Raw genomic sequence first — 27246 nt, 5'->3', positions numbered from 1 at the left:
TCATAGTATCACAGATTATCATTTCTACTTTTTAATCGGACTTATTCTGTGATGTGAACGTCAGGTGTAGTACTGTCATAAATAGTGCTGTACTACACCCTATATTTATATTTATGAACCCATATTTCGACAAGTTAGTTAGCAAAAATAGTAACATGATACTAAAAAATATGTATTTAAACAAAGATTACGAAAAATATAGGTTAAAGTTGTTGGTAATATCAGGGGCTACGACTACCACACAATGCTTATGCTAGACCTGTGTTGTCATAATAATATGGATAGTCAGTAAACAAGTTTCTTGACGTAGTTTTACAATTTGCAATAAAATTAATATTATTTTATATAACATAATAAACCAAAATTCTTTGTTTAAGATTCTACTCTATAAGGTTAAAAATTTTGTACCTTCAGAATCAACAACACACCAATAGAATAGAATAGAATCGAATCTACATCACATCACTATCACTATACTTATGTCAATTTTGGAAGACAAACGTAAATAATTAATATTTACGATATTTGCGTAATAGCTCTCCGTTTTGAATCGCTGAACAAGTTGAACACTATTAACGTTTAATTGTTTACAATACAAGTGTAACAAAATCTAAGAGAATACTGAATTGGTGTATTTGGCGTGATCAATCTCTAGCCTAGAGATTGACGAATAGTATACAAAGTTCGTGAGTGTTGTGGAAGGTTCCATGCTTGAGCCGGAACGATGGACGACAGTGTGGATTCTAGCCAGTCTAACACCTCATAGTGAGTACCATATTAATGCATAAACTCTTTGAATGCATTCTTGCAGGATACCTACCTGTCATTAAACCAACTTAATAGAACAATACTATACAGAGCTACACAGAGTATGCATAGCCAAAACAAAAACAACAAAACTGATTGATAAAGGCCATAAAAATGAACATTGAATCTTAAATCGGGTCTTCCTACATAGACTAAATAGGCCTTTCACCATAGCATACATTTCTCATAAACCCTAGAAGTACTTAAATTATAGCTCATAGCGGCCACCCTAAATAATTAGGGGTGCTAGCAATCTGATTGTGTTAATGAATCTGTTTACAGATGTTTGTGTTAACCCTAACTTTATTTTCTTCTTTTTTTTACTCTGGTCATGCCACCAGGATCAAGCCTGCTAAAGGTAAGTTCAGTAAGTAAGTGGAAGTGTTCATTAATTAGTACACCAATTTAATATTTTAAAAAGACTTATTTAGAGTAAATTTCTGCTGTTGCTTGCTACAAGTTCTTCTGAGCTACAAACAAAGATAAATAGGAATGTAACTTGAAAAAATCCTATTGGATTTGAAAATCCCCCCAAAAAAAACTTCATTGATCTGGATAATGGCTTCTTTGGTTGATATCAGAAATTGAAAATTAAAAACCTCTTACATAATCATTGTTTGCTGTAATCAGTAAGTACTCAATAAAATATTAATATCTTGAATTTCCTAAAAACATACAGTGTTTACCTTATACTTAGTCCTTTTTGGTAGAATCTAAATAAATAAAGTTAGAACTGGTCTGTATTATATGCCAGATATTTGCATTTCATCACAATTTCAGAAAAGGTCGTATTAGCATTTGGTCCCATTTGCTGTTACTTCACATAGTGTGAGTATTTGACGGTTCCAAGACAAAAAGTAAACTCAAGTGTGTATGACACAGTGGTATCTTACCAGGCTTCGGCAACACTCTAGTGCTTTACCATTATGAGTTAATTTTTTGATGTGATTGAATAGGGAGAAGTCTAGATCTATTTGCTAAATCCGTTCTTCTCAAAGTCAAAGTCTTTTATTTCTTATATTCATCATTAAAAGATTAAATTTTGATGAACATTTATTCATATACACAATATTTTCCAAACTACTTAAGATGTTGCTGGGTTTTCTACTGATTCCAGACAACATAGCCCATACTAATTAGTGGTATGGTATTAGACAATACTAAATCCATAACTATCTTATTTATGACTGCATTTTGTAATAAAGTTTATTTCCCAAGGTGATTTAAGCCAATGGCAGGGTGACTTTATTATTTTGAACCATATGTGTTTTTGTATACTTCTATGTATAAGCACAAGCACATACATTTCAAGTTCTGAACATGAATATTCCTTCTGTTATTGATGTTGTTGGTCTTTGTAGTTCTGATATTTCAATATTTTTTTTATTTTGGTTCTTGGTTGTTAGTAAATTTTGACACAAAAGCGTCCATAGATCTGATGTTTTTTCTTTTATTGATGTTGGTCTTTGTTGTATAGTTCTGATATTTCAATATTAATTTGTAATATTTTGGTTTTTCTTGGTTGTTAGTAATTTTTTACATGTAAGCTTTTACGCTCATGGATGTTAAGTTTTAAAAGCCTGCTTCTCACATGCCTGTAATACCAGACACATTAAGTACTCACATGTCTACTTGTGGTATGTGCTCTTTGCTTGGTTGTCCACAACTGGTTGGAATTGCCTAATGTTATATAAATTATATTATACATTCTGTAACCTGGTATATTGAACATGGTCTTTAAGGTCTAAAGTTGGTTGTTTTAAGGTCTAAAGTTTTCCATAAGCAGGGAGAGATGAGGATTGAATGGATATTTTTAAAATCTTAGCAAGCATATCCAACAGAATTGAATAATTCCTATACATCTTTCGATTCACATCTTGTCTTGTCTACCCCTGCCGTTGGAAAACCAGCGTCATGCTGTCCTGCTGCTTCGCTGTACTCAGAACAATATTAAGGAGCCAATGTACATGGGAATGGCCATGCGTCAGGTGTGTGAGTAGCTGGCTTAATAAAATTATTCTATAGCATTCATTCTTTTCATTCAATTCTTTTGCTTGGTAAAATTTTCTGTTTTTTGTAGCTCGCCTTTACTTTTTCAATGTATATTGTATTTTATTTATAAGTATTATGCCTACTGTGTTTGACTGTGAGGCCATACTCAGGGTTCGTTGTAGCCCACACTGTTTTGTGTTCTTAGAGGATGTCAAGCACTAACTTGATGGCCAAAATGCAACAGGTAATCTGCAAGTGCATTTATTTAAGATTGTAGCTATGTAATATATTTTTAAATTTTTATACCTAAAGCTAGCGTTGCCGGATAATCGACTATCGATTAATCGATTGCAGCCCCCCCCCCCCTAAATAATATAGTAATCGATTCTTCTATCGATATTGGTTTTAGGTCAATATAATCGATTATTAATAATATAATCTCGATAATACTATCGATTAATCAATACCGGAATTATTATTTTAGGATAAAGCAGAAGTGAAAATAATAATATATATTTTATGTATTAATGTCTGTTTATTGACTGTCAGCGTCATTTTGTATTACGTTTGTACAGGCCAGTGCTTTACTTGTAATAAGGACTATAAGGAGGTTTTAAACGGAGGCTCCTATGGCCTGGAGCTCTTGCTGAGTAGCTAGTGCGATATTAACATAGTTTTGCATGTTTCCTTCGAAGGTATAAATTTGCTAGCAGCTTCTTTGTTATACACATCCATCCAGCTTTGTTATACACATCGTGGACGAGGGGACAGTAGAAGACATCGTCGACGGTGCCGACTGCTTTAGAGCAAATGTATTTTGAGAATCCATAGCACAGTCGTCTTTTATATAAATTATTTATTTTAGGGTAGCAATAAAACGAGTGACTGTAAATTACAGTTCTAAGTGTCAAAATTAATTAATTTGGGTTATAGAATTACTTTACTGAGCGGCATATTATCTTAAATGAAGTGTTTAGAATACAAAAACCACTTTGAAAAATACACTAATGAGCTCACATTTAAAAAATAAAAATAATATGAAATAACTATTTGAAGAAACACTATTATTAGTTGAGAAATTTTATTATTGAAATATAAGGGTAATTAAATAAAACAGTGTACTCCGTAAAGATAAAGTAATCAAATGAACAAAAAATAAAATAAGACTCTTCAGTCAACTAAAAAAAAAACTTCTTATTAATACTAAGAAACATTGTTAGGTATGATTGGCGATACTCTATTACTATCTATTAATTCTAATCTGCCAGCCTTCATGGGTTCATCAACTTGTTGTTAAATATTTTTAGCGTTTGGATTGTCTATCTCTTTATCTCCTCTTACTGTCTGTGCCATTTGATTTAGCTCTTCACCTTCGTTTCTGACTCTCTTGTGTTCTTCATATAACTCAGGATTCTTTACCAGCTTCTTTTCTAGATCACTGAACCTTCTTCGTGCTATTGAACCCCCTTCTCGGGTAGATCTCATTATTCCCATTACCCATTGCAGTGGTAATACTGAGACAGCATTCTTTTTCAAATCAGTCTCACTATTCCCATTGAATTACGAAACGCCGAATGGTAATAGTGAGACTTATGTTCTCCTACAAAATGTCTCATTATTCCCATTTGGAGCGGTTTTTTTTAGACGTCGGGTGTACAATAATATATTATCCTACAGAAGAAAAAAACAAATCTCCGCAATGTAAAATTTTATTTGGGGTTTTAGTTATTATTTATGTATATCTAATTATTGTATTTACAATGGCGAACCAAAATTCTTCAAACTTTTGTGATGGTATTTGCATTAACATTTTACGCAGTTCGGTTGGCCGCTGTTTTGAGCATATGCAACCACCGATTCTCAATATTTCGTTTTCTGTAAAATAAAATGATGACATTGAATTAAAACTATAATTTACTACCCTTGACCTAATTTCCGTGCAATTTATTTACCGTGAAAACGTTTTAGCTGATATCTTTTAAATACGTCAATCACTTCGTCCCAACAGTCATCAAATTTTAAAAAGTGGATTGTCTTAAGCATGATTCTCAAACACCTTTCCCGAAAATTAATGACCTTCACTCAAAGTTGGTGCTATTTCTTCATGACAGAAAATTAAAATTCTTACACCATTATCATTATAGTCTGCTAGTAAATGTTTTGTAAACATATCTGGAACCTGCACTTTCTCAACAGATTTATGGCATAATTTAGTAACTTTTAAAAATCTATTCCTTTGTCTATGCATTGACGCTTTTTTTGCTTTAAATTTTGGTAAGGGTGTACCCGTCAAATGTATTCCTTGTTCCTTCAAGGATACAATCCCTTTTTGGAAAGCGTTTAACACTGATATTTTTCCTTTAGCAGCTTCCTTAGAATAGCTTGCCATTGTTGACTGTACTATTATTTCATTTACATTTGGAACACATTGAGTAGAATGTATAACTAATGAAACTTTTGTCTTGCAATCCTGAAAGGTTATTATGATGATCAATTACATAAGTACTTATGACAGTTTATTAGGTAATTAGGTATAGTTTAGCCAATCGACAACTTTTCAACAAATGGTTTTAGGTGGACCATGTAGGTATGTAACTCAAAAGCTCGTGAAGTACCAACTCGCAGTGGGTGAGTGTGATACACTGATAGTTGATGATAATGATGATTGATTTATTGCGTACTTACAGGAGTCACTGTCAAGGATCCCTTGCATTTAGTTTTATGGCGTTTATTACAACGCCATATATAATTTCCATTCTTATATTGAGAATGCTTTACGTATTCATAACCCTCATATAACAAAATTTTCCCTTTTCCTCTTTCGGTTATCTCAATATCCATTTTGTTAATTTGTGTGATCAAAGATGAATATATCATGTAAGATTCTCATATGATAGATAGATAGATACCTTATAACTTTATTTGTAAAATGATTTACATATGATACCCCATCCACACGCTCGGCGAACAATGGCAAACAGCAAACAGCAAACAGCAAACACTGACGTGTGGATGGGTGTTTGTCGTTGTTTGCCTGTTTGTGTTTGTGTTCGCCAGTGTTCGGCATCGGTGTCGGTTTTTCTTGCCAGATCAAAGGATGTTCGGCAAACAGTTCGCTACGTATCCACACGTCTGGCAGCGATCAGTATGCGCGCTAGCATTGCGGGAGGCGGGCGTATCAACTTGCTACACTTTTTCGTTGGCGCGCATTTTTTTTTAATGTATGTTCACCGATTACTCCGCCGTTTATGAACCGATTTTGAAAATTCTTTTTTTTTTTGTATTGGGTTGAGCTCCCAGGTGGTCCCATTTTTTTTCAGAATTTTATCTCACCCCTAAGGGTGGATAAAGGGGTAAAAACAGGGTATGAATTTCCATTTTGGACACATATTAACCGATTCTAATGAAATTAAAAACATAAATATAGTTCTTGTAACAAAAAAATATGATGGTGACCTTGAGCTGATCTGATGATGGAAACGGAAGGCAGTCAAGGGAACTCCTCAACGGTATATAGCAACTACCTCGTGTTTAGGCTTGAATGATTCGTATTGATTAGTAGGACTTTTTGGTATCATTTGCATCTTACTTTTGATTAAAAATTATTGCAAATAAACTAAAAACTATAAAATAAAATAATAATTAAAAAGAAGAAGTCAGTTTTTTTATTATTATTATTATTATTTATTTATTTATATATAAGGTTACACCAACAGGATATCATACATAAAGGTTTTAATATTATTTTATACAAGAATTGTTCACGTATGTACCCCAATTATAGGTGAACACAACATTTTTATATTTACAACAGCTTACTTAAACTAACATGCAACTATGAGTAGATATAATAAAAACCTAAACCTAATTAACCTAAATGTAGGGCGTCCAGTACTTTATTCCTATATGAGCCGAGAGAGTCATGATAAACGTCAATATCTTTATTTTTTTCGTGAAGTCTAGCGTTTATTCTATTGTACCCCATTAACATACGGTAAACAGGGGAGTTTCGGGTGGTATTTGCTTTTAGTACAGGTATGTAGAAAGTTGACGTATGAGGAAGGCGACGGTTTGATCTCGGGACGGAAAGAGATATTCTTGCGAGCGCTTCGGGACTACATATTTGGTGGTTGATGATTTTCCAAAGGAAAATTTGATCCATTAGCTGCCTACGATTTTCTAACGATACCATTTTAAAATATTCTAAGCGGGAATTGTAGTCGTTCCTTCTACTAAATCCCTTTTCATGGTATGCAAGATGCCTTGTGAATGATTTTTGCACACGTTCTAATCTGGTATTGTGTACATTGTACATAGGATTCCAAATAACACTTGAGTATTCGAGACTACTCTTAACTAGAGCATTAAAGAGAAGAATTTTGGTGTTAGAGTTTTTAAATTTTTTTGATGATCTTTTTATAAATCCTAACATTTTAAAAGATTTTGCAATAATATGGTCGTAGTGAGCACTAAAACTCAACTTACTGTCCAGTATCACCCCCAAGTCTCGAATTTCAGTCACTTCTTTTATATGCCCGCTGCCGATTAAATACGAGGATTCTACCTTATTGATGTTTTTGGTGAATTTAATATGGTTGCATTTAGATACGTTCAAGGACATATAGTTTTGGTCACACCATTGTTTTATACTGTTCAGATCCTCTTGAATGAAACGTACATCTTCCAGCGACTTAACAGGTCTATATATTTTCATATCGTCTGCAAAAACTGAGCAACTACAATGTTTTATGTACTTAGTAATGTCGTTAATAAATAATAAGAACAGAACTGGGCCCAGGTGCGATCCCTGCGGTACCCCGGATGTTGATATGTAGGTATCTGATTCATATCCACCCGCAACCACTTGCAATCGTCTATCTTTTAGATAGGATGAAAACCATGAGTGAAGCGTACCACATATACCGTAACTACTAGGGCATGCAATACCGGAACAATTTTCAATACCGGTATTGAGTTCCGGTATTACAACTCAATACCGGGATCCCGGTATTAATACCGGTATTAGACTTCCTTGTAATAAATGGCATATACTGTCTTTAAAGGTCGTATACGTCAAAATAAAACAAGAAAATGCAATCATATTCTGTATTTTGTTGTAGATTTTTACGAGAATTCAGTTTTCGAGTTTAAATTTTAGAATAAATTATTTTTTTCATCCGGTGTCGGTTTACGCATGGTCAACAATAGATTTCTAGCAGCCGAAAACTGCATTAAACGGTTAGGAACAAGTGCGCTTTCACAGTATATAGGAACACAAGGCTAACTAAATCTTAATCGCTTTATTTATAGCCTAAAAACGTCCTATTCCGGTATTACTTCATTACCGGTATTAACTTTCAATACCGGTATTGAAAAAAGCTGAAATTTGGTCCGGGATCCCGGTATTACGGATACCGGTATTACGGTATTGCATGCCCTAGTAACTACCAAGCTTTCGTAACAAGATCGCGTGGCTAACCATGTCAAAGGCACTGCTGAAGTCGGTATAAATGGCGTCGGTTTGGATACGTTTTTCTAAATTTTCAGCAATGTCTGCCACAAATGCAACCAAGTTGGTAGTCACAGACTTACCGCGCTGAAAACCATGCTGCTTTATGCTTATCATAGATCTAGTATGATTGGATATAACGGGACAAACTAAAGATTCGAACAATTTGGAAAAAGAGCTAAGTATGGAAATAGGCCGATAGTTTCTAACATTTTCCAGTTCGCCTTTCTTATGAACTGGTACAATTAGGGTTTCTGATTTCTCGACCTGTTTTCGTTCTCGAGCTTCGAGAATTCTCGAGCCCAAATTCTCGAGTCTTCTCGAGTCTCGAGCCTTTCTAAGAAGACCTTTAGAAAAAAGCCTTAATTTTAAAAAAATACACAAAATCTTCATTTTTTACTTTTTCAACTTAATCACAAATAAAATATTCTACTAAATACTCATAATTAGCTGTATAGCTATGTACTTATTACTTAGTACAAGGTAGGCCAAAAGTAATCACCCTATTGGAAGTTGCTCTCATTTGTGCGAATGGCCGCCAATTTCAAATCAGTTTTTATATTGGTGGACTAGACAAATGCAGAATACAATTTTAAAAGCCGTGGACTGATATACTCCCCAAGAACGCAGAATAATTGTCTTTATTCAGTTCTCGTGTCGCCTTTTTTTTCGTTTTATCTGTAATTTTCCCCTGCAATATCGCCCGATTTAACCGTTTCAGTCAGTTTTTCTGGGGTTTTTTGAAGTCCCGTGTTTATGTAAATAAGCTCGTGTCTTTGGAAGCCCTTAAGGACAACATTCGACACGAGTGCGAGAATCTGTCGCCCGAAGTTTTCGCTGAAGTGATGAGGAATGCCATAAAACGAGCCCGTATGGCAATCAATTGTGACGGCGCCTATTTGGCTGATATCATCTTCTCGAATTTACAAATAAAAATGTAAAGGTTCAAATAAACATAATCAAATATCAGAATTGAAGGTTTTCATTTAGAAAAATAATGAGAGCCAAACAACATCGGATGACTTCTTTTGGTCCACCTGAACTAAGACACAGTACGAACTATTACTACGTTATCTTTTAACCATTCATTGGTATTATCTGTACAGCACTAGCTTAAATGGAGATGAAACATAATAAATCATAATACACGCGCATGGTATGCGTGTGTGTTGTTAAAAGCGGCGCAGGAAAATTCAAATTGAATATTCTTAATTTTTATCTCAAGGCTCGAGAAATTCTCGAGTCTTCAGATTTTTTTCTCGTCTCGAACCAAGCCGAGTTTCTCGAATCTTCTCGAGCTCGAGAATTCTCGACCAGAAACCCTAGGTACAATACGGGCCTCCTTCCACCTGGATGGAAATACGCCAGATTTTAGAGAGGTATTGAAGATAAAGGTTAGTGGATATGTAAGCGCTTCAGCACATCGTTTGAGAAACAAAGGAGGAAGTCCATCTGGACCAGACCCACATCGTCTTTGCTTTCTTCTTATTTTCCTTTTTTCTTTCTCTTGCTTTAATTTATATAATAAAAATATGTCAACCCGAAAGTAATAGCTCGTCGTCCGCCGTGTTTGCCGGTTCGGAATGTTATGAGCGTTCGCCGAGCATGTGGATGGCTGTTTGTGTTCGGTGATTGTGGTTGGTGTTTGCGACTTTGTTTGCTGTTTGCCGTGTTTGTGACAAACAGCAAGCGTATGGATGGGGCTTTAGAAATGGAAACGTCATTGAAAATCATTATTGTCATTGTGACTTATTATTACTAATTGCCTGTATAGATATCAAAACAAATAAAGAGGTCATAATATCGGGCGTTTTATTGGTCGCGAATAGTAGCGGTTATATAAACGCAATGGGGATAGTGATACAAGTAGTATCACTATTACCATCAATGGGAAAGCTCAATAGGAATAGTGAGACTGACCCCCCTTCTCTTGTACCACCATATTCACATTTTGAGTCTTCAACTTTAAATGGTAATCGCACTAGGTACCGGCCGTTTTGATCCCTTTCAGTTGTTGATTTAACCTTTTCTTCACAAAGCTCTTCTTCTATCGTTAGTTGCCTTTTGATAACGTCAGGCTTGTTCTCTATCTCCCAAAATTGATTTAGCACAATATTTTCTTTTATCGTAGTATGCATGTTCACTAATTTAGTACCTTCCATATTTTCCCGAACTCGTCCAGACAGTATCCAACCGTCAGATTTTTTAATCATACCGGCCTGAATTAAAAATCTGTAGTTTTTATTAAAAAAGCGTATCAAAATAAAAAACATAAGCCCTCAAATAGAATATCAGTAACCAATAATCATTAATAAAGCAGCATACAAAACTTTGCTCAAAGTGAACTTTTTAGTAGTACGCTAAGTATAACCTCACTTAGAAAAATCGAATCTATCTTAATATTGAAGTTGCCCTCTCTGTATTTCCAGTCGCTCACTTAGTAATGAAGTCGCTCGGATAAAATTTTAATATCTGAAATGGATTTATCACAATCCACTTTTTGTAAGCTCGTTCTGGATTTTATTATAAATCAATATTCGTCGTCAGTGTAGTTAATTTTTCGCTTACTCAAATTCATACCGCTCAAGTTATTAAAACAGTATGTCATCATCAGTCGCAAAGTTTTTTTTTGGTCGCTCGTTTTATAATTCCCCTTTATTTTACCTCTGGGCCCATAACCTATTATTTTAGGATAAAGCAGAAGTGAAAATAATAATATATATTTTATGTATTAATGTCTGTTTATTGACTGTCAGTGTCATTTTGTATTACGTTTGTACAGGCCAGTGCTTTACTTGTAATAAGGAGGTTTTACCTTTTTAACAGGAATCAATCCAATACTATGGATTGTATTGATCATTATGTAACAATCGATTTATTTGCAACTATTTTTCGATAGAATCGTCACTCATATTATTTTTTTTCAAATATGATACGATACTATCTTAACGAAACGTCAATTAAATCGATATAATCGATAGTATCGCTTCAAAACTTGATATCGATACTATCGATTATATTATATTAACTACAAATTTTAATTGATTAATCGATTATAATCGATTATATTGCATAAATATGGGAATTGATAATATTGATAGTCATATCGATTGTTAGATTATTTTATTTGGGCCCCATTTACATGATCGATGTGACATCGATTATACGGCAACACTACCTAAAGCTTTCAAATCAGAATATATCTTTTGAAAGCGTTTGACATTGGTAGTCTCATTGCAGCTGTTAAGGGCCCGTACAGGGTGACGTGCCCCGCCAAATTTGGGTTTTCAATGCTCTTCACACAGCACACGCAGTGACACGCACACATGTAAGTTTGCACAGTGGGTCATAAACTTTTACTCGCCAACTTTATTGACAATTATTTTCAAGTAGTGATTTGAGGGTAAGTATAATTTTTAATTACACTGGTAAGCACCAGGAAAGAGTAGAAATTAATAGGGGTGCCACTTTTCTCCATACTCGGAACCCGATTAGCTTTCTAAACAAATGTAGTATTTACTTACTTGTAGAAAGGTAACTACAGGTATTAAAGTGTAGATACTAAGGGTATACTAAGCCGAAAGGGGATGACTCAACTCAAGGGGTCATTCTGAACAACTTTTGTTCTACGAGTTTTGCAAATTGGCGAAAAAAAATATTCGTTTTCCATGGTAAAAAGTCACGTGTCATCAAAGTTTCTATGAAAAAGGTTTTTTTTTGTTCATTTTTAAAACTCGTAGAACAAAAGTTCAGAATGACCCCCTGTCTCACTTGTTTTTACCCGACTGCCGAAGGAGGAGGGTAATATTTTTCGATTGTATGTTTGTATATTTGTAAGTATATTTTTTGGTAGCAGAATAATATTTTTTCTTATTTTTAGGGTTTCGTACCTCAAAAGGAAAAAAAGCAACCGTTATAAGATCTCTTTGTTGTCCGTCTGTCTGACTGACTGTCTGTCACCGCCCTTTTTCTCAGAAACGGGTAAAGATATCAAGCTGATATTTCGCATAGATATGGGGAGTACCCCAAAAAAATATTGGGGTACTCCCTCTCCCATACAAGTAAATTGGGGCTGATATTTTTTCCGGTTATTTTGATGGTGTAGGTAGGGTATCGTTGAATTGGTCTTTTAATATAATAGGTATAAAAAAAGGTTAAAATATAATTATTTTGCTTTTACCCTTAAATTTGGGGACCACACCATAGAAAAATCCTAATTAAAAAATGATTTCAATAGATGGCGTGTTTTTATGTTGGGTAACTCAGAATAAGAAGTGATGATATCTCAGAATAATAATGGTTAATGGTGCTATTCCGCTGAGCACAGAAACCGGTGGGACACAAGTGAAAAGTGGCGGTTCCCCTCATCTCGCATAATCTTTATTGACCAAAACTCATTTCGCATAACTCGTATGGTCTAAACTTTTTTGGCCGAACCATCACTTTGCCAAGAATTATGTGGCATAAGGCTCGTTTCGTCTAAAACTCTTTAGGCACAATCTTTAAACACCTAAGTTTCGTTTGCTCAAATGTATGTTCGTCTATACCTATGTATAATCTAGTTTCTCCTAATGTTATCTTAATAAATAATATATTAAGTATGTATTAAATGTACAAATTGTGGTATTTTTTCTCATACATCCCAAAAATCACGATATTGAATGATTAAAAAATCGAAAGTTAACGAGCAATACAACATACATTTATAATACACATACAATAATTATTACAAACCCCATGAGATCGAAACCTAAAGATAGGTGCGACGACGAGCAAAACGAGGAGGAGCGTGTTAGGTGCACATATTCATCAAAACCAAAGCGGAGCGCAGCGAAGCGGAGCGGAGCGTTTTCCAAACAGCGGAAACAATACAAGGCACCAGTTTGCGCTATAGAGAGACGCTCCGTCAAAGTTAAAGCCAAATAAATATTATTACTTTGTATAAACCTATTATTAGGCTATTCAAGATTTGGCCATACCCTTATTAGGCTAAACAAGATAATGCGAAATAACTTTTTACTAATCGAGATTTATGCCATACGATTTTCGGCGAAACGAGACTTTGACCAAACGTTACTATGCAATACGAGATTAGGCAAATAAATCTTGGGCCAAAAAAGGTAGAACAGAAAAGTGGTCATGAAAATGCACTAGGGTAGACCCTGCTCCTAGAACAGGGCATGAGTTTGTGATTTGTGTGCGAGGATGGAAACTTTGAATATTTTCTTGATTTTTTTTATTATTGATGCAATAACATATAGTATTTTTTCTGAGTTACCAACCGAAGTCACCCCGTGACAGGGTGACTAGATAGGTACTTCTGCAAATTACGCCATCTATCGTTGGTTTTTTTAGTAACTACTGTCTATAGAAGAAATTCCGTCATTGTCAATTTTACGTTACGAATGAATTTAGTAAACCCAGTAAACCTAACTAATCCAGAGGAAACCTAAAATATATTTCTGTCTCTCTGAAAAACATACTTAATAGCCCAAACTCGATGCTTTTAGCTATTAACATCTTTGAAATAAAATTCAGTCACCACCTTGTTACTGCCCTCATCAGATCCTCACGAGACCATTCCTCAACCAGTACCATGAGACTGTGTTTTTGATGAATCCTAACCTAATGTTCCTACGTATTGTCATCACTTAGATCAATTCGCTATATTCCTGCTCCTCATCGGACCTTTACGAGACTGAAATGTCACGCGAGAACATTGCCCACTATCTAATTTAATTTAATGTATTGAATATAGTGTAAGAATTATGCTTCCTCAATTTCAAATCAAATTATGTTGGTGTCATAAAAGTTGAAAAAGTGCAATGACAACCAATGTGCAGTGATTTTGTATCTGTACACGAAAAGATCGCGAGCTGTCAGTGCTGCCTAAACCGACGTGACCCTTCTTTGGAGGCCAGCGGCCGACTGAGTCAAACGTCGCTTGTGTTTATGATTTTATAACACAGAAAGCCGCCATAGATATTTGTATGAAGATTTGAGGGAAAAAAATTGCCCAAGTTTGTTATTAATTTACACAAAATAGGTGTGTGTTTATTTAAAAACAAGGTATTTATCGCCTAGTCCAAGCATTTATCTTTATAATTTGATAAGAATCATATGAAAATTCTTGATAATTACGACACAGTTGTTACAATACGGGAGTGTGATTTACTGGTTTTCTGAAATTAATTTACAGTTATCCATAAGCATTTACTTAAATTCGAATGATTCAGCACCTAGCTAGACTCTTCGGCTACCTGTGTGATTTTTTTCAAGGCTGTAGAGCATCATTTACTATATAATTCTATGACAATGCCAACCCTCGATTCCCTATTGCCGACCCTTAATGTCAACAAATATTGTGAACATTTGATAAAACGGGCTGGGTGCTGTTTTAAAGGTGCCGTCCCCAAAAACCACTTTACCTTGATCTGCACAAGACTTTAATACTCCTCGACATGTTCGGCTAGAAAACACAATTATTTTATTTTGTGTATCCAATTCATACTCGCACTCTAGGAAATCTTTTTTAATTAATACTGGAATACACACATCGATGGATTTGGTAAATTCGGTTTTGGCTACGTCTAAATACTTCCTTCTTTTTCTATGCAAAGTGTCTTTAATGGCTTCGAAGGGTTGCATTTGTACTGAAGCTGAAGGGTTTAGATTCACGAAATCCATTACAGCCTTTTCGTAATTTTTTTTTACTGCCGACATATTTTCGCATACATTCTTCTTGGCGGTTTCTAGAACCAGTTCCCTATGCATTCTGTCTATATTTTTTTCACAACAATGCAACGATTCTTTTTTTCTCACAATCATGGCAGTTGTATCTGCGTTAAGGGTTAAAGATGCACTGCACTCACTTCTGTTAGAGCAACGCCAATAGGAATTTTGATTGGAATATATTCTCACAAAATTATATCTATATCCGTCACACAAAAGAACTGCATAATTTTTTATAAATTTTAGATTTAAATTCGACATCTTAATTGGAAAAACTCAATACAGAAATAAATAATATTATCAAATGACATTTAATCATGTTTTGCTTATCAAATAATCAAGTGGCCAGTACTTCAAATTAGAAGGAGGTATCTCAAGCACTAATGAAGTAAGAAGTTATAAATACCGGCCAAGACGACCTCGCTTAAAGGGTTCCGTACATAATACAAGACCCATACAGTATGACAATGACAATGTACCTTTATTATGATGATCTACTAGAAAAGGATTTGCAGATTTGACTCCCGGGCTTTCAGAGCCTGGTTTAATTTCTCCTTCCAAGCGGAGTCGTAGCTCCTTCTCCTTGACCGCCGCGATTTCTCCAGGCCAACGTATTGGCCAGTGGTAGGCGGTCTGAAACAGTCGGAATTTAATTGATGCATGTACATATTATGCAGCTGCAGCGCTGATTTTCAACAGGGACCCTTTATGTGACTCACGGCTCCTTTTGGCTGTGCCAATCTTATGAGGCACACCGCTCGGGCTTCGGGAGTTGAAAGCCTCCCATAATGTCTCAAGATGGCTTACAATAACCTGGCGTCTATTATCCTCACGGTAAACGGCAATTCCATTGAGGCACCAAATTTTTTAGGTTGTCCATTGTTAGTTGTAATGTTGTTAACTTTTTTTTGTATTAATGCATCGAGTACGAGTACCCCTTGCCAACCAAGCTCCGTGTGACCAAGGTATTAAATGTATCCACAATCAACTTTCATCAGACTAATGTGCATGTAAGGGCATATTGCAGGAGTATTCCTTGCCAACCAGGCTCCCTGTGACCATGGTGTGAAGTATATCTACAATCAAGTTTCATCAGACTAATGTGCTTGTAAGGGCATATTGCATGAGTATCCCTTGCTAACCAGGGTCCCTGTGACCATGGTTTTGAATGATGATGCTTCAGAATTGGTTTATTATTTTTCCAGTTTTCATCCAGGCTTTGATAATTATGTCCTATATCTTCGATGGCAATAAATACTTGGCGTCTCGGAGCATTTCCTACCCCTTCCCCTGAAGGGGGAATGCTTCGGCACCTCGTCTAATTTCCTATTTCGACTACTTTCCCTTTTCGACAACTTTGCCATTATTATGTCTCCTACATTGCTCGCTACAACGTCCTAGCATACTCGCGCGTATACTCCCTCGCCTGCATTATTTTACTGTGGCTAGTAATGACACCTTCATGGGAGTTTAACAAAGTTTTTTTTAGTGGGACTCCAGCTTGCCTACAGTAACCCAGCGTCGATTATCCTCACGCACGGGAAACAGCAATTCCAGGTTGTAGCCGCCCCCTCAAGTAGCAACGTAGGCTTCGCTCACTCCATCACAAGCCCCACACATCTGCAGTAAGCTTTCTGCGTAAAGTTAGCTCCTCCGTGGGAGTCCCTGGAGAGGACATCCGCACCGCATAGTACCACCGCGTCTGGTGTTGACTCCACAAGCAAGTTTCTTCAGAATAATGTGCATGTAAGGGCATGTTGCAGGCTTGCAGGAGTATCCCCTGCCAACCAGGCTCCCTGTGACGATGGGTTTTGAATAGGACAAGCACTCCCGGTATTGCGTTTCGGTATTAGACCTCAATACCGGGATCCCGGTATTAATTCCGGTATTAGACTTTTTTTTTATAAGTGGCATATTTTTGGTGTAAAGGTTGTATAGGGCAAAATAAAACAAAAACAAAAACTATTAAATTGTGTATTTTGTAATTCTTTACGATACGGTATTCGTTACACTATATGGACAAGGTATCTATAACGGCGAGCTGGATACCGTGTGGTATCTTCGGTTTCTAAGAGGAGTCCATTCGTCGAGAGTCAGTGTAAACCTTGTCCATTTTCCTTCATGACTACTATGGGTTTCACTGTTTGACATCTGAGTTGCTCAGCATGTTCAAAAACCATTTTCTAAATAGTGTTTGGGGATTTGGGCAATTGAAATCCACCCACTTTGTCATCGCCCGCCACACCTCGTCTTACTCTTCAGCAGGGCGATCACGAAAAACAGAGCTAACGTATAGAATCGAATGCGAGTGCGACAACTGTAAATTTTTAGGCAAAAGTGTTCGAAAGTGCTGACAAGTTGACACTAGTCGCACTCGCATTCGATTCTATATTTTTCGTGATCGCCCTGCTGTACCAGTCGAAGCATGTATGTAGAACAGCAGGGCGATCACGAAAAATATAGAATCGAATGCGAGTGCGACTAGTGTCAACTTGACAGCACTTTCGAACACTTTTTACCTATCGAATTGACAGTAATCGCACTCGCATTCGATTCTATACGTTAGCTCTGTTTTTCGTGATCGCCCTGCAGCTTTTCTCGTCTCAATGGTGAATGACAAAGACAGGAAGCAAAAATATTACATTCTGTTTAAATGCCAACCTGAATCGGAGTAATACACCGTTAAAATGTTGCACGTCGGAAAAAGTATAACTTGTGAACTACGGTGCGTAGGTAGTAGGAAAAGCGGGATTTTTAGACAAAATAAAATACGTGTATTTCTCGATCTAGTGTATTTACAACACACAAAACAAAAAAGCAACTCTTTTGAAAGTCAAATAATAAAGAAGTATATATACAAAGGAGGCCGTTATTGTTTTAGAGGAACCTGTCGGTAACAGGTATGATCAATTTTGAAATTACAGTGACTTTAAAGGACTTAAAGGGATAATGTTTTTCATAAAGATCCAGGCTTACTCTGGAACACTGCACGGTAGGCAAGTGTGTAGGGTTACTCCCGATATCGCTACAACCGCCGTGCACCCTAGATTGCCCCTGCGGCAGATGTGTGAGTAGGGCCCTTTACCCTTTAATGTAACAATTTATTTAAAGCATAATATGTATTTTTGAGATAAGATAAGATATTTGGACACAAAAATTATGGACAACATTACAAAACTTAATCTAACACATATGTACAAATGGCGGTCTTATCGCTTAAAAAGATTTCTTCCAGACAACCTTTGGATGGAAGGATATTTAGAGCTGGTAACTTTAAAAAGACATCATCTAATAGTTTTAAGTTTCCATCTCATTAACAAATGAGCGTAACGGTTCAGGTGGTGGAACCAATTGTGGCAATTTTACTTTGCCACCAGTACAACATAATCCCGCAGGAGCAGGTCTACATACAGGTCTACATGCAGGTCTGTATTGCGTCTGCGTAATCGAACAAATTCATTTTCCCGTGCCCGTTGCTGTAGTGTCGATGTGCACGAACTCATTCCGTTCCCTGCCTAAACTCAAACTCACTCAAACTCTCAAACTCAAACTCAATTTTTTTTATTCATCGTAAAATTATAAAATTTTCTGATGAACGTCAATTTTTACAAACTACTATCCACGCCTATCCACGCCTAGCTGATCCGCCGCCAGCTTCGCTTCGCCTTAGAATGTTTTTCTTCCCATGAGGAAGTTATCTAGTCTCTAAGGATTTTTTCCCGTCCCCGTCCGAAGGATTTTTTTGTAAAAATAATAAGTATTAAGGAATAGTATTAAAATTTCCCATCTTCAGTATTTGAAGTACTTCCCCTTCAGTGTACACCCTGTGTCACTCATGAATTCAATTTATACTGGCTTTGGTACAACAATAAATTATAGTATATGTGTATTACATTAATAACAGACATCTTCATTAAATAATAACAGGTAATAATAAAAATTAAATTAAAAATTAAAATATTGCATTCGATAATGATTTGGTTTGATTAATTCATTGAAAATTAAGTCATTAAAATTGGAAAGGCAATTCAAATAGTTTTTATTTGCTAGGCAAAAAGATGAGATCGCAAGTGTTTCTTAAACGTATGGATTGACATAAACTTGTGCAGAGGTGGGGGCAGATCGTTCCATATTTTGGTTGCTGCATATTTGAAACACCCTGTAAAACCCATGGTTTTATGCCGTTGAATTATCATTCTGTCCGCAACTACACTTCGCAAGTTATGGCGGTGAGTCTTTAGCCCATGTAAATTTATTAAAAAGGTATTCAGGCTTATGGTGGTGTACTATTTTATGGACTAAACTTGCAAGATGTAGTTGCCTACGTGCTTTCATCTTTAAATTACCTTTTTCGTTTAGGTACGGCGTTATATGGGCTCGCTTCGGTACAGGAAAGCAAAAACGGGCGCAAGCCGCGCAAGCGCGTTCTGTTTTGACGAAGAGCCTCGGACCGTACACCACATCACAGAAGTTAAAGAGGCAAAGCACTAGACTCTCGGTCAGCAGTATTCGGACTTTTTCTGTGAGATGGTTACGGATGCCATAAAGAACTTTTAATCTATAGAAGGCATTTCTTATCTTTGCGCCCACATGGGCTTCAAATCTAAGTTCGCTGTCCATTGTCAATCCCAAATTACGTGCACTTTTTTCACATTCTATATTTGTATTATTTATTTGAACGCATGGATTTAAATTAGATATTATAGATTCCCATTGATGCTTTGTACCCAGAATTAAAAATTTTGATTTTTGCGGATTTAAAACTAAAGAGTTCTTCAGGGCCCATTTTTGTATCGATCCGAGATCGGTGTTATTTTTTCTAACAGCTTCATTAGTGTCTTCGGGTTTGAAAGAGCAGTATATATAGAGAGTAACAACAGTTCTATAGCTAAAACGTTCGATAGCTTTTTTATGAATATGGGAGATACTATTTAGTTTCATATGCCGTGAAACAGAGTCCGCGCCACAAATTCCATTCCCTACCATATTTTCCATCAATCTTACCTTTTAAACCTTCCCTAAACTTTCATAACTTTTTCCAGGCCAAAATTTGCCAAATCAGTTCCGCATTCTGGAGTTTAAGCAGACTAACATAGATCAATATATAGTTTTTCTTCGTATTTTATCTGGGATAAACGTAGAAAGAATATGGTGACTCAGTGTAATGCGTACAAATATTTTACACTCAAAAGTCTGTAAACATAATAGTGGAACTCGGCGGAATTCGCAGCCATTGATCTTCAAAATATTGCCGAACTCATACATTTCATCTTTTTCAGGAGCTCATCTATTTATTTTTGATTCTTCAACTGCACTACAGGGCTGGTACAAACTTCAATATGAGGCAAGTCTTGTGACTTTCCTGCCCTCCAATGTATGTTAACTTTATACATTTTGCTGAGCTTTTGTCGTATTATTTTTCTATAAAAAAACTTTTATGGTTTTAAATTTTAGGATCAGTTTTTTGTCTTTTTGTTTGAGGAATTCTTTGATGAAATCGTAAAATTTTGACGTTATTTGTTTTTAGTTTTTTTTTACTTAAATAAATATTAATGGCCACTTGCAGAATCATATTAAATCTAGATTTAGTGTTAAATCTCGATTTAGTGTCAAATTTTATATGGACTGACGTTTCTTAAATCGAGATTTGACACTAAATCTAGATTTAATATGTTTCTGCAAGTGGCCCTTAGTGTGTTTAGTTTGTTCTGTTTGCAATATTTACCGATGTTTATCGACAGTTTCTTAAAAGTTGAGTAAAATATATACCTATTTCTTTTTATATATTTGACTATGCATATCTTGTGCTGTGTGCGTCATTTTGAATGGAACACAGTACAGGCTATCAAGTGGTATCTTTTACCACATTCTATTAAGAATGTGATTTTTTTCATAATAATTTGATCACCCACTGTATATTGCACAGTATCGGAAGAGGCTAGTACCCACAACACAGGGTATCCTAGTGTGGGGCTAGTGATATTTTTGTCTCTCAAACTCAAATAAATGTTTCATTTCATTTTTGCCCCTCAAAATATAGGTACGTGTAATATAAGGAACAAATGTGTTACGCTGTTAGCTCTATTAAGTAGTAATAAGTAAATGAGTTAATTAGCCGCCTAACGAACCAGTATTCTGACCTGCAGATTACTCTCACCTTAGGTGCCTTCCCTCTTGGCCACCCATGATTAAGACTCGTCCTAATTGTGTCTAACCGTACACCTTAACAAGGGCACTTACCTTGCAATACAATTCCATAGATATATACATAATAAGATACACAGAATACTATTTATGTAATATAATTTTACTAGTTTTGAAATAGTGATATACCAATTTGGTCTAAGTTTTTAGACAAATGAAAGATAGAAACCTACATAGGTCGGATAAAACTGTCCTGACTGCTTTTAAATATTTATTTATTAAACATTGCGGTGTTGTACGTTACAATACAATTTCCACAAAATCAGTATTTTTGGTTTGGGTGCGTAAAGTATATATGATATGTATGCTTCGAACACAGCACATTGAGTAGGAGACGGTGGCGATCCCTGGTGGTGGTTTGTTTGAGTCCCACTTTGTGTTGCAGGTGCCGTGGCGTCACCATGCTCATGACGCGATCCCGCCTGCCCAGGTATATAGGAAACGGAATGTTAGGGCCTCCGCTGCCTTGAGCGTAGGTATTCACTGTGTTACTAAAATAAAACCTCGTTTATTGGGTGTTTAAATCGAAATTTCACACATTTATAAGACTTTTGCCAGCCAACTCCTAGCTTTTAGCATTTAGATGTGTCTATGTTTTGATGGTAAAGCCCTCACTGAGCAAAATGACGGTTTTGTGGTTGCATAGATTGCAGCACGATCAAGACAGCGCAGGTCTGTGGTTGATAAGGTTGAAAACGCGAACCGTGGCATTTTGTCGCATAACATAAAAGGTGTCCACTCTTATGCCACGATCAATGCGATAATAAAGAGAGAGAATTTTGCTGCGTATTCAAATAATTTGAAATTAAACCTGCTTAATATAGGGGAAACAAGTTACCTTCCAATTAGTTCTAATGCCGTTGAACTAGACGGGTCAGATGAGACACCTTATCATAAAAATATAAACATTATTTACAAATTACACCTCCCCGTAAAATGTTAATCAAGAACGGGGGGGCCTATTTATGAAAATGTGGGTTTTGCGTCCTCTACAAACTTCCGATCTCAAACTCAACAGATCAACAGCAACACCCGGGGTTTGTGTGTTAACCCTTAACTATATTTGATTGGTTTCAGTAGGTAATTCAATATGATAGGTTTAAAATAATGTGTTCCCAGTACATTGCCTAGTTAAGGGGAGAGTTTCCAACCAAGTAGATCAACAAGTGCTTACAGAGATGAACACACAATGTGCCTGCAGCCTGAGGCTGCCTTATTGAAAGTGGAGCTTATTGAAGTAGCTAAGTAAACTAAACTACGCCAAAAAAATGGACCAGGGGTTTTCAAATTGGGCTAGCTACTGCTCTCTAGTCTCTACATCTGGTTTAGCCTGTTTTTTCCGGTCAGATATTTCTTGGTTATATCGTTTAAAAATATGTGACTGGTGAACTGTGCCAAAAAGTGTGTGCTATGTGGTGAAGCAATTTTGTCGTCGATCTGTGCTTTTGAGGAACCGCGATATAGGAAAACAATAATTTCTAGTAAACGGTTCGAAGCTCTACAAAGTCCAGTTATAAGACTTTTTACCTTAAAATTGGAACAAATCTTGTTCGTTTCCCTACTGAGATTTGTCCGCCTATGTAGTTGTTTTGGCTATATCTTGGTTATACCTTAATCGATTTTAGATTGTAATATGTCATTTTAAAGCTTATAAACTGACTATGTTTTTAAGCTTTAGTGCCTGATTTTTTTTAGATAAAATACTTTTTTAATTAAGCATTTCTGTTTGCACCTTGTTGACGACGCCACGACGCCTTATTATGAGGCCCTATGTATATAGTTTGAATTTGGAACCTTTTATTGTTTATGTCATTGTGACTTTGCTAGATACTTTTACACCATCATTTCATTCATTGTAAATAAAACCACCAAAAGACCATGTGCTATTATTCTTGCACCTCAACAACCAGCTGCATCGCTAAAATGGTCACGGCCAAAAAATGTGCACTCGGTCGAAGGCGAACAACTCGGCTACAAATGTGCCGTCGACGTCACATGATGTCCTTCGACGACGACGCAGCCCTCACCAAAGTGCACCCGGTCGAAGGCGAAACTCGGCTACAAAATGTGCCGTCGACGTCACATGATGTCCTTCGACGACGACGCAGCCCTCAGCAAAGCCGAAGTGAGAACTGGAGACTGGGTGTCGCAGCAGTACAATGGGCGTTATCCGAAGCACACCGTCCACCACGCAGACCGTAGGGAGTGAGCACGCTATTGGGAGCAACAGAGCGAGAACCAGCCAAGCACGGGGCCTGCACCTGATGTAACAACCGTAGGTCCCGCGCGCCCGTCGGCTGTGCCCGGCACTGATCGGGGCCTGCACCTGAGGATACAACCGTGGGTCCCGCGCTGCCGCCGGGTGAAGCTGGCACTGATGTCTCGGTTCAGCAGCTCGCCGCGCCGCCGCCGCCGCCCACACACCCCAGGGGGGAAGCATGTAAAGGATATACGGCCAAAAAATGTGCACTCGGTCGAAGGCGAACAACTCGGCTACAAAATGTGCCGTCGACGTCACATGATGTCCATCGACGACGACGCAGCCCTCACCAAAGCCGAAGTGAGAACCGGAGACTGGGTGCCGCAGCAGCACGATGAGCGTCAGCCGAAGCACACCGTCCACCACGCAGATCATAGGGAGTGAGCACGCTAGTGGGAGCAACAGAGCGAGAACCGGGCAAGCACGGGGCCTGCACATGATGTACCAACCGTAGGTCCCGCGCGCCCGTCGGTTGAGCCCGGCACTGGTCGGGGCCTGCACCTGAGGATACAACCGTGGGTCCCGCGCTGCCGCCGGGTGAAGCTGGCACTGATGTCCCGGTTCAGCAGCTCGCCGCGCCGCCGCCGCCCACACACCCTAGGGGGGAAGCATGTTGACGACGCCACGACGCCTTATTATGAGGCCATGTACATAGCTTGAATTTAGAACCCTTTATTGTTTATAGTATTTATGTCATTGTGACTTTGTTATATTTTTACACCTTTTACACCATCTTTTCATTTCATTGTAAATAAAACCACCAAATCAGCCGCATGTTCTATTATTCTTGCACCTCAATAACCAGCTGCATCGTTAAAACACCTTTTGAAACATTTTCTTAATGTTTCAATTATTTTGAAGCACTGTGTCTAAATTAAGTTGAATATTGCGCATTTAATTATTATAATTGCGCATTTAATTATTATAATTAGTTGACTAGGATGTCACTGATGCAAAACAATCAAAAAAGTATTAATAAAATGGTTAGTTTTTTAAAGATTTGGCTTTTAAACATAAATTTTGGCAAAATTATAAAAAAAACTTAAAACTTAAATAACTCAGAAATGGTTGATTTTCGGATAATGCATTATGGGGTTCAATCGACTGGAAATGCCTTCGTCTAAAAACCCATTTGAAGGAATACATCGACTTTCCAATCGCCCTGTATAGTGCGCTGCTGCGGTTCGGAAATTTTGTTCTCAATACAATATTGGCCCAACAAGGGATACCCAAAGTGTAAACCTTTTGAAAAAGTAGATTAAAAAGGCAAGTGAAGCTGGTTCTACCATTAATCAACCCATTTCGGGCTTCAAACCCACTGTGCCGAGCATGCTGTATCCAGGAAAATGTGCACCGAGTAAATGATTAGGACGTTTTTTTTTGATAATGATAATGGCCATGCTTTGACGGTCAATTCGGGGCGATATAAGATTATAATTGAATTTTTATTGCTCCTATTGTAAGAACGGACTACCTTATAACAGAAAAACATGGTTCTAACAGAATGGGACCACTTTTCATACCTCCAGGGAGTCAATGGACACGGTTAGGGCACTTTTTCCACAAAAATTGATACTGACTTTAGGAGACATCTGCTGGTCACCCAGGTCACCCGACCTCACTTCATGCTATTATTTTCTGTAAGGCTATGTAAATTCAAAAGTGTATTCAAACAAACTACGAACACTAGCGACTCTGAAAGAAAATATCCGGCAGTAAATAAACAATATCCCAGCAACTCTGTAAGAGTTTTAATGTCAATTCACGTGTTTGATTAGAAGAGTGTGTACGATAAAGATGGTAAACAATTAGACGAAATGATATTAAAAAAAAAAAAGCTGAGTTTCTTAATATATCCATTTCAAATAAATTTGGGTATTCATTTTCTCGAATCGGAAAGTGAACTTTCCTACTGGACACCCTGTATAATTAGCAGAATAGAACCTAGTTCTGGCCGAAGGTCGGCGTCGGTGGCAAACGGACGGTCCCAGCTATAATTACTTCCCTACTTCTCGGATTACAGAAAAATACTTAATTATTGAAGATTACCCAATGGTTTGCTCAGATATATATTGAGAATATATACCTAGGTTTTGAATGTGACTGTTTTATTTCACTGTGAAGTAGGATATGTTATTGAAAAGGATTTTTTATTACGCTATGCACGTGTGCATTTATAGGAATAGAAAAAAATAGGCTATTAGGTAGTAACTATATGCTGTATAATCATGGTAAAAATAGACCTAAGTTATGGAAATAAAAACATTTTTTACCGATATCATCACTACTTTTATGGAAAAATCATGAAAACGTGAAATGAGTTCAGTTATGAAATTCAAATGTCTCCGCACGTGATTCGGCTGTTTACTACAAATATTTCGCACGGCCCGAACTGACTAATAATGATTATAAGGCTTACAAAAGGCATTGATTATAGCTACCCACATATTATATGTAATGAAGTGGAATGCACTTCTATACACAACATGATGCATTTAGTGCAGTTGCATAATATTACATAGGTGGCGTGTTTACTAGCATAGCAGTGCGGCACGTGTAAGGTAGTGCGGAGTGCGGGGCAGGGGGTGTTGCATGGCGCGCGGTCCATCGCCGCGCGGGGCCGAGGCGCGTGGGTGCGGCGGCGAGGGAGCGCGCAGTGCACGCCGCGCACGTGACGTCGCGTCGCGGTGACGGCGTCAGGTTCAGGGGCGGCGACGTCAGTCCTGCGCCGGCGCAGTGCCCACGAGCCCGCGCCCGCGCCGCGCCGCGTCCTACACCGCCACAAGGACGATCCATCCCTTACGGCCTAGTAACTACCCTCTCGGTACTCTTTATTTACTGCGCTGTGTCACGCGTTCGACGACTTACTCAATAGATTATACACATACATGTACATTATGACATCAGCTGTGCGTTTCCGTAACTAGACCTCCGCAATAAGGATTGTTTGGGTGCAGCAGTAATTTTCTTTAGCACAAGTTAGCCACATAATTATCTTACTAGTATATAATAAGGACACCGACCTGGGGCTGCTGTTGCAAAATACAAAATTGAAATATTTTCTCTATCGTCCTTAGGCAAGTACATAATAAATTAATAATATATAGTAGCAAAGTTGTGGAGATTGTAAAGATAAGTTGTGATTGCTATGACCCCTGTCCGGTGTCCGTCGGTGAATAGTCCAGCTCTTCGTACAATGTCAAGTTACATAATAAAAAGCATAAGTTTGCAGAATCCAGTCCGCAGTGCAATGCAGCTCGTTAGATAATGCAGTCCCACCGACCCACAACACTACATAGAGTAAATAATCTATACACATAGTTACCAACCAACTGACGGAAGTGTTACATAAAGCTGAGCTCGATGGTTCAGATAAAATATATTGAAGATTTACACTTGGAACACAAAACTGGATCCTTAAAGTCAAGTTAAGCCTTATTTGCAGAAAGGTAATTTATATTTCATAATTATTTGTAGAGCATAGCCTACAAGTACTTGCCTCTACTCTCTCGTGCGCCATTTACATCGTAAACACTAAACACACTCGACATTTCCAGAATCTAGATCAGATGACAGATCTATTCATTATTATAGAAGCAACTATTGGAAACGTATTCCGTATTGTGATGTTTAATTCATAATTTGGAGTATGTGTTTGGTATGGATGTTCTGGTATGTTGTAGCGCTATGTGGGGCTAGTCTGCTCCGGCCCGCACGCCCTCGCGCCCTTGAAACTGTTCTC

General features: G+C 37.3%; 1 protein-coding gene across 6 annotated transcripts in view; it reads left to right on the top strand.

The window, feature by feature from the left end:
* Positions 1-463: 463 nt before the first annotated feature.
* LOC105388272 (protein cycle) overlaps positions 464-27246 on the top strand; it is an 81765-nt gene continuing 54982 nt past the window's right edge. For 2 of the 6 annotated variants that reach the window (XM_048632690.1, XM_048632687.1), the window contains exon 1: positions 465-765. In XM_048632690.1, the coding sequence (XP_048488647.1) occupies positions 725-765 (41 nt within the window). In that variant the 5' untranslated portion in view covers positions 465-724. Of the gene's footprint in view, positions 766-20319; positions 20385-21629; positions 21675-26237; positions 26954-27246 lie in introns of those variants that run through there. The other 4 variants (XM_048632686.1, XM_048632688.1, XM_048632685.1 and 1 more) reach the window with 4 other exon arrangements.

This window comes from Plutella xylostella, chromosome Z, assembly GCF_932276165.1.
Source record: "Plutella xylostella chromosome Z, ilPluXylo3.1, whole genome shotgun sequence".
NCBI classification, from domain to species: Eukaryota; Metazoa; Arthropoda; class Insecta; order Lepidoptera; family Plutellidae; genus Plutella; species Plutella xylostella.
Note: the sequence above shows the minus strand (reverse complement) of the source record. Positions and strands in the feature narration are given on the sequence as shown.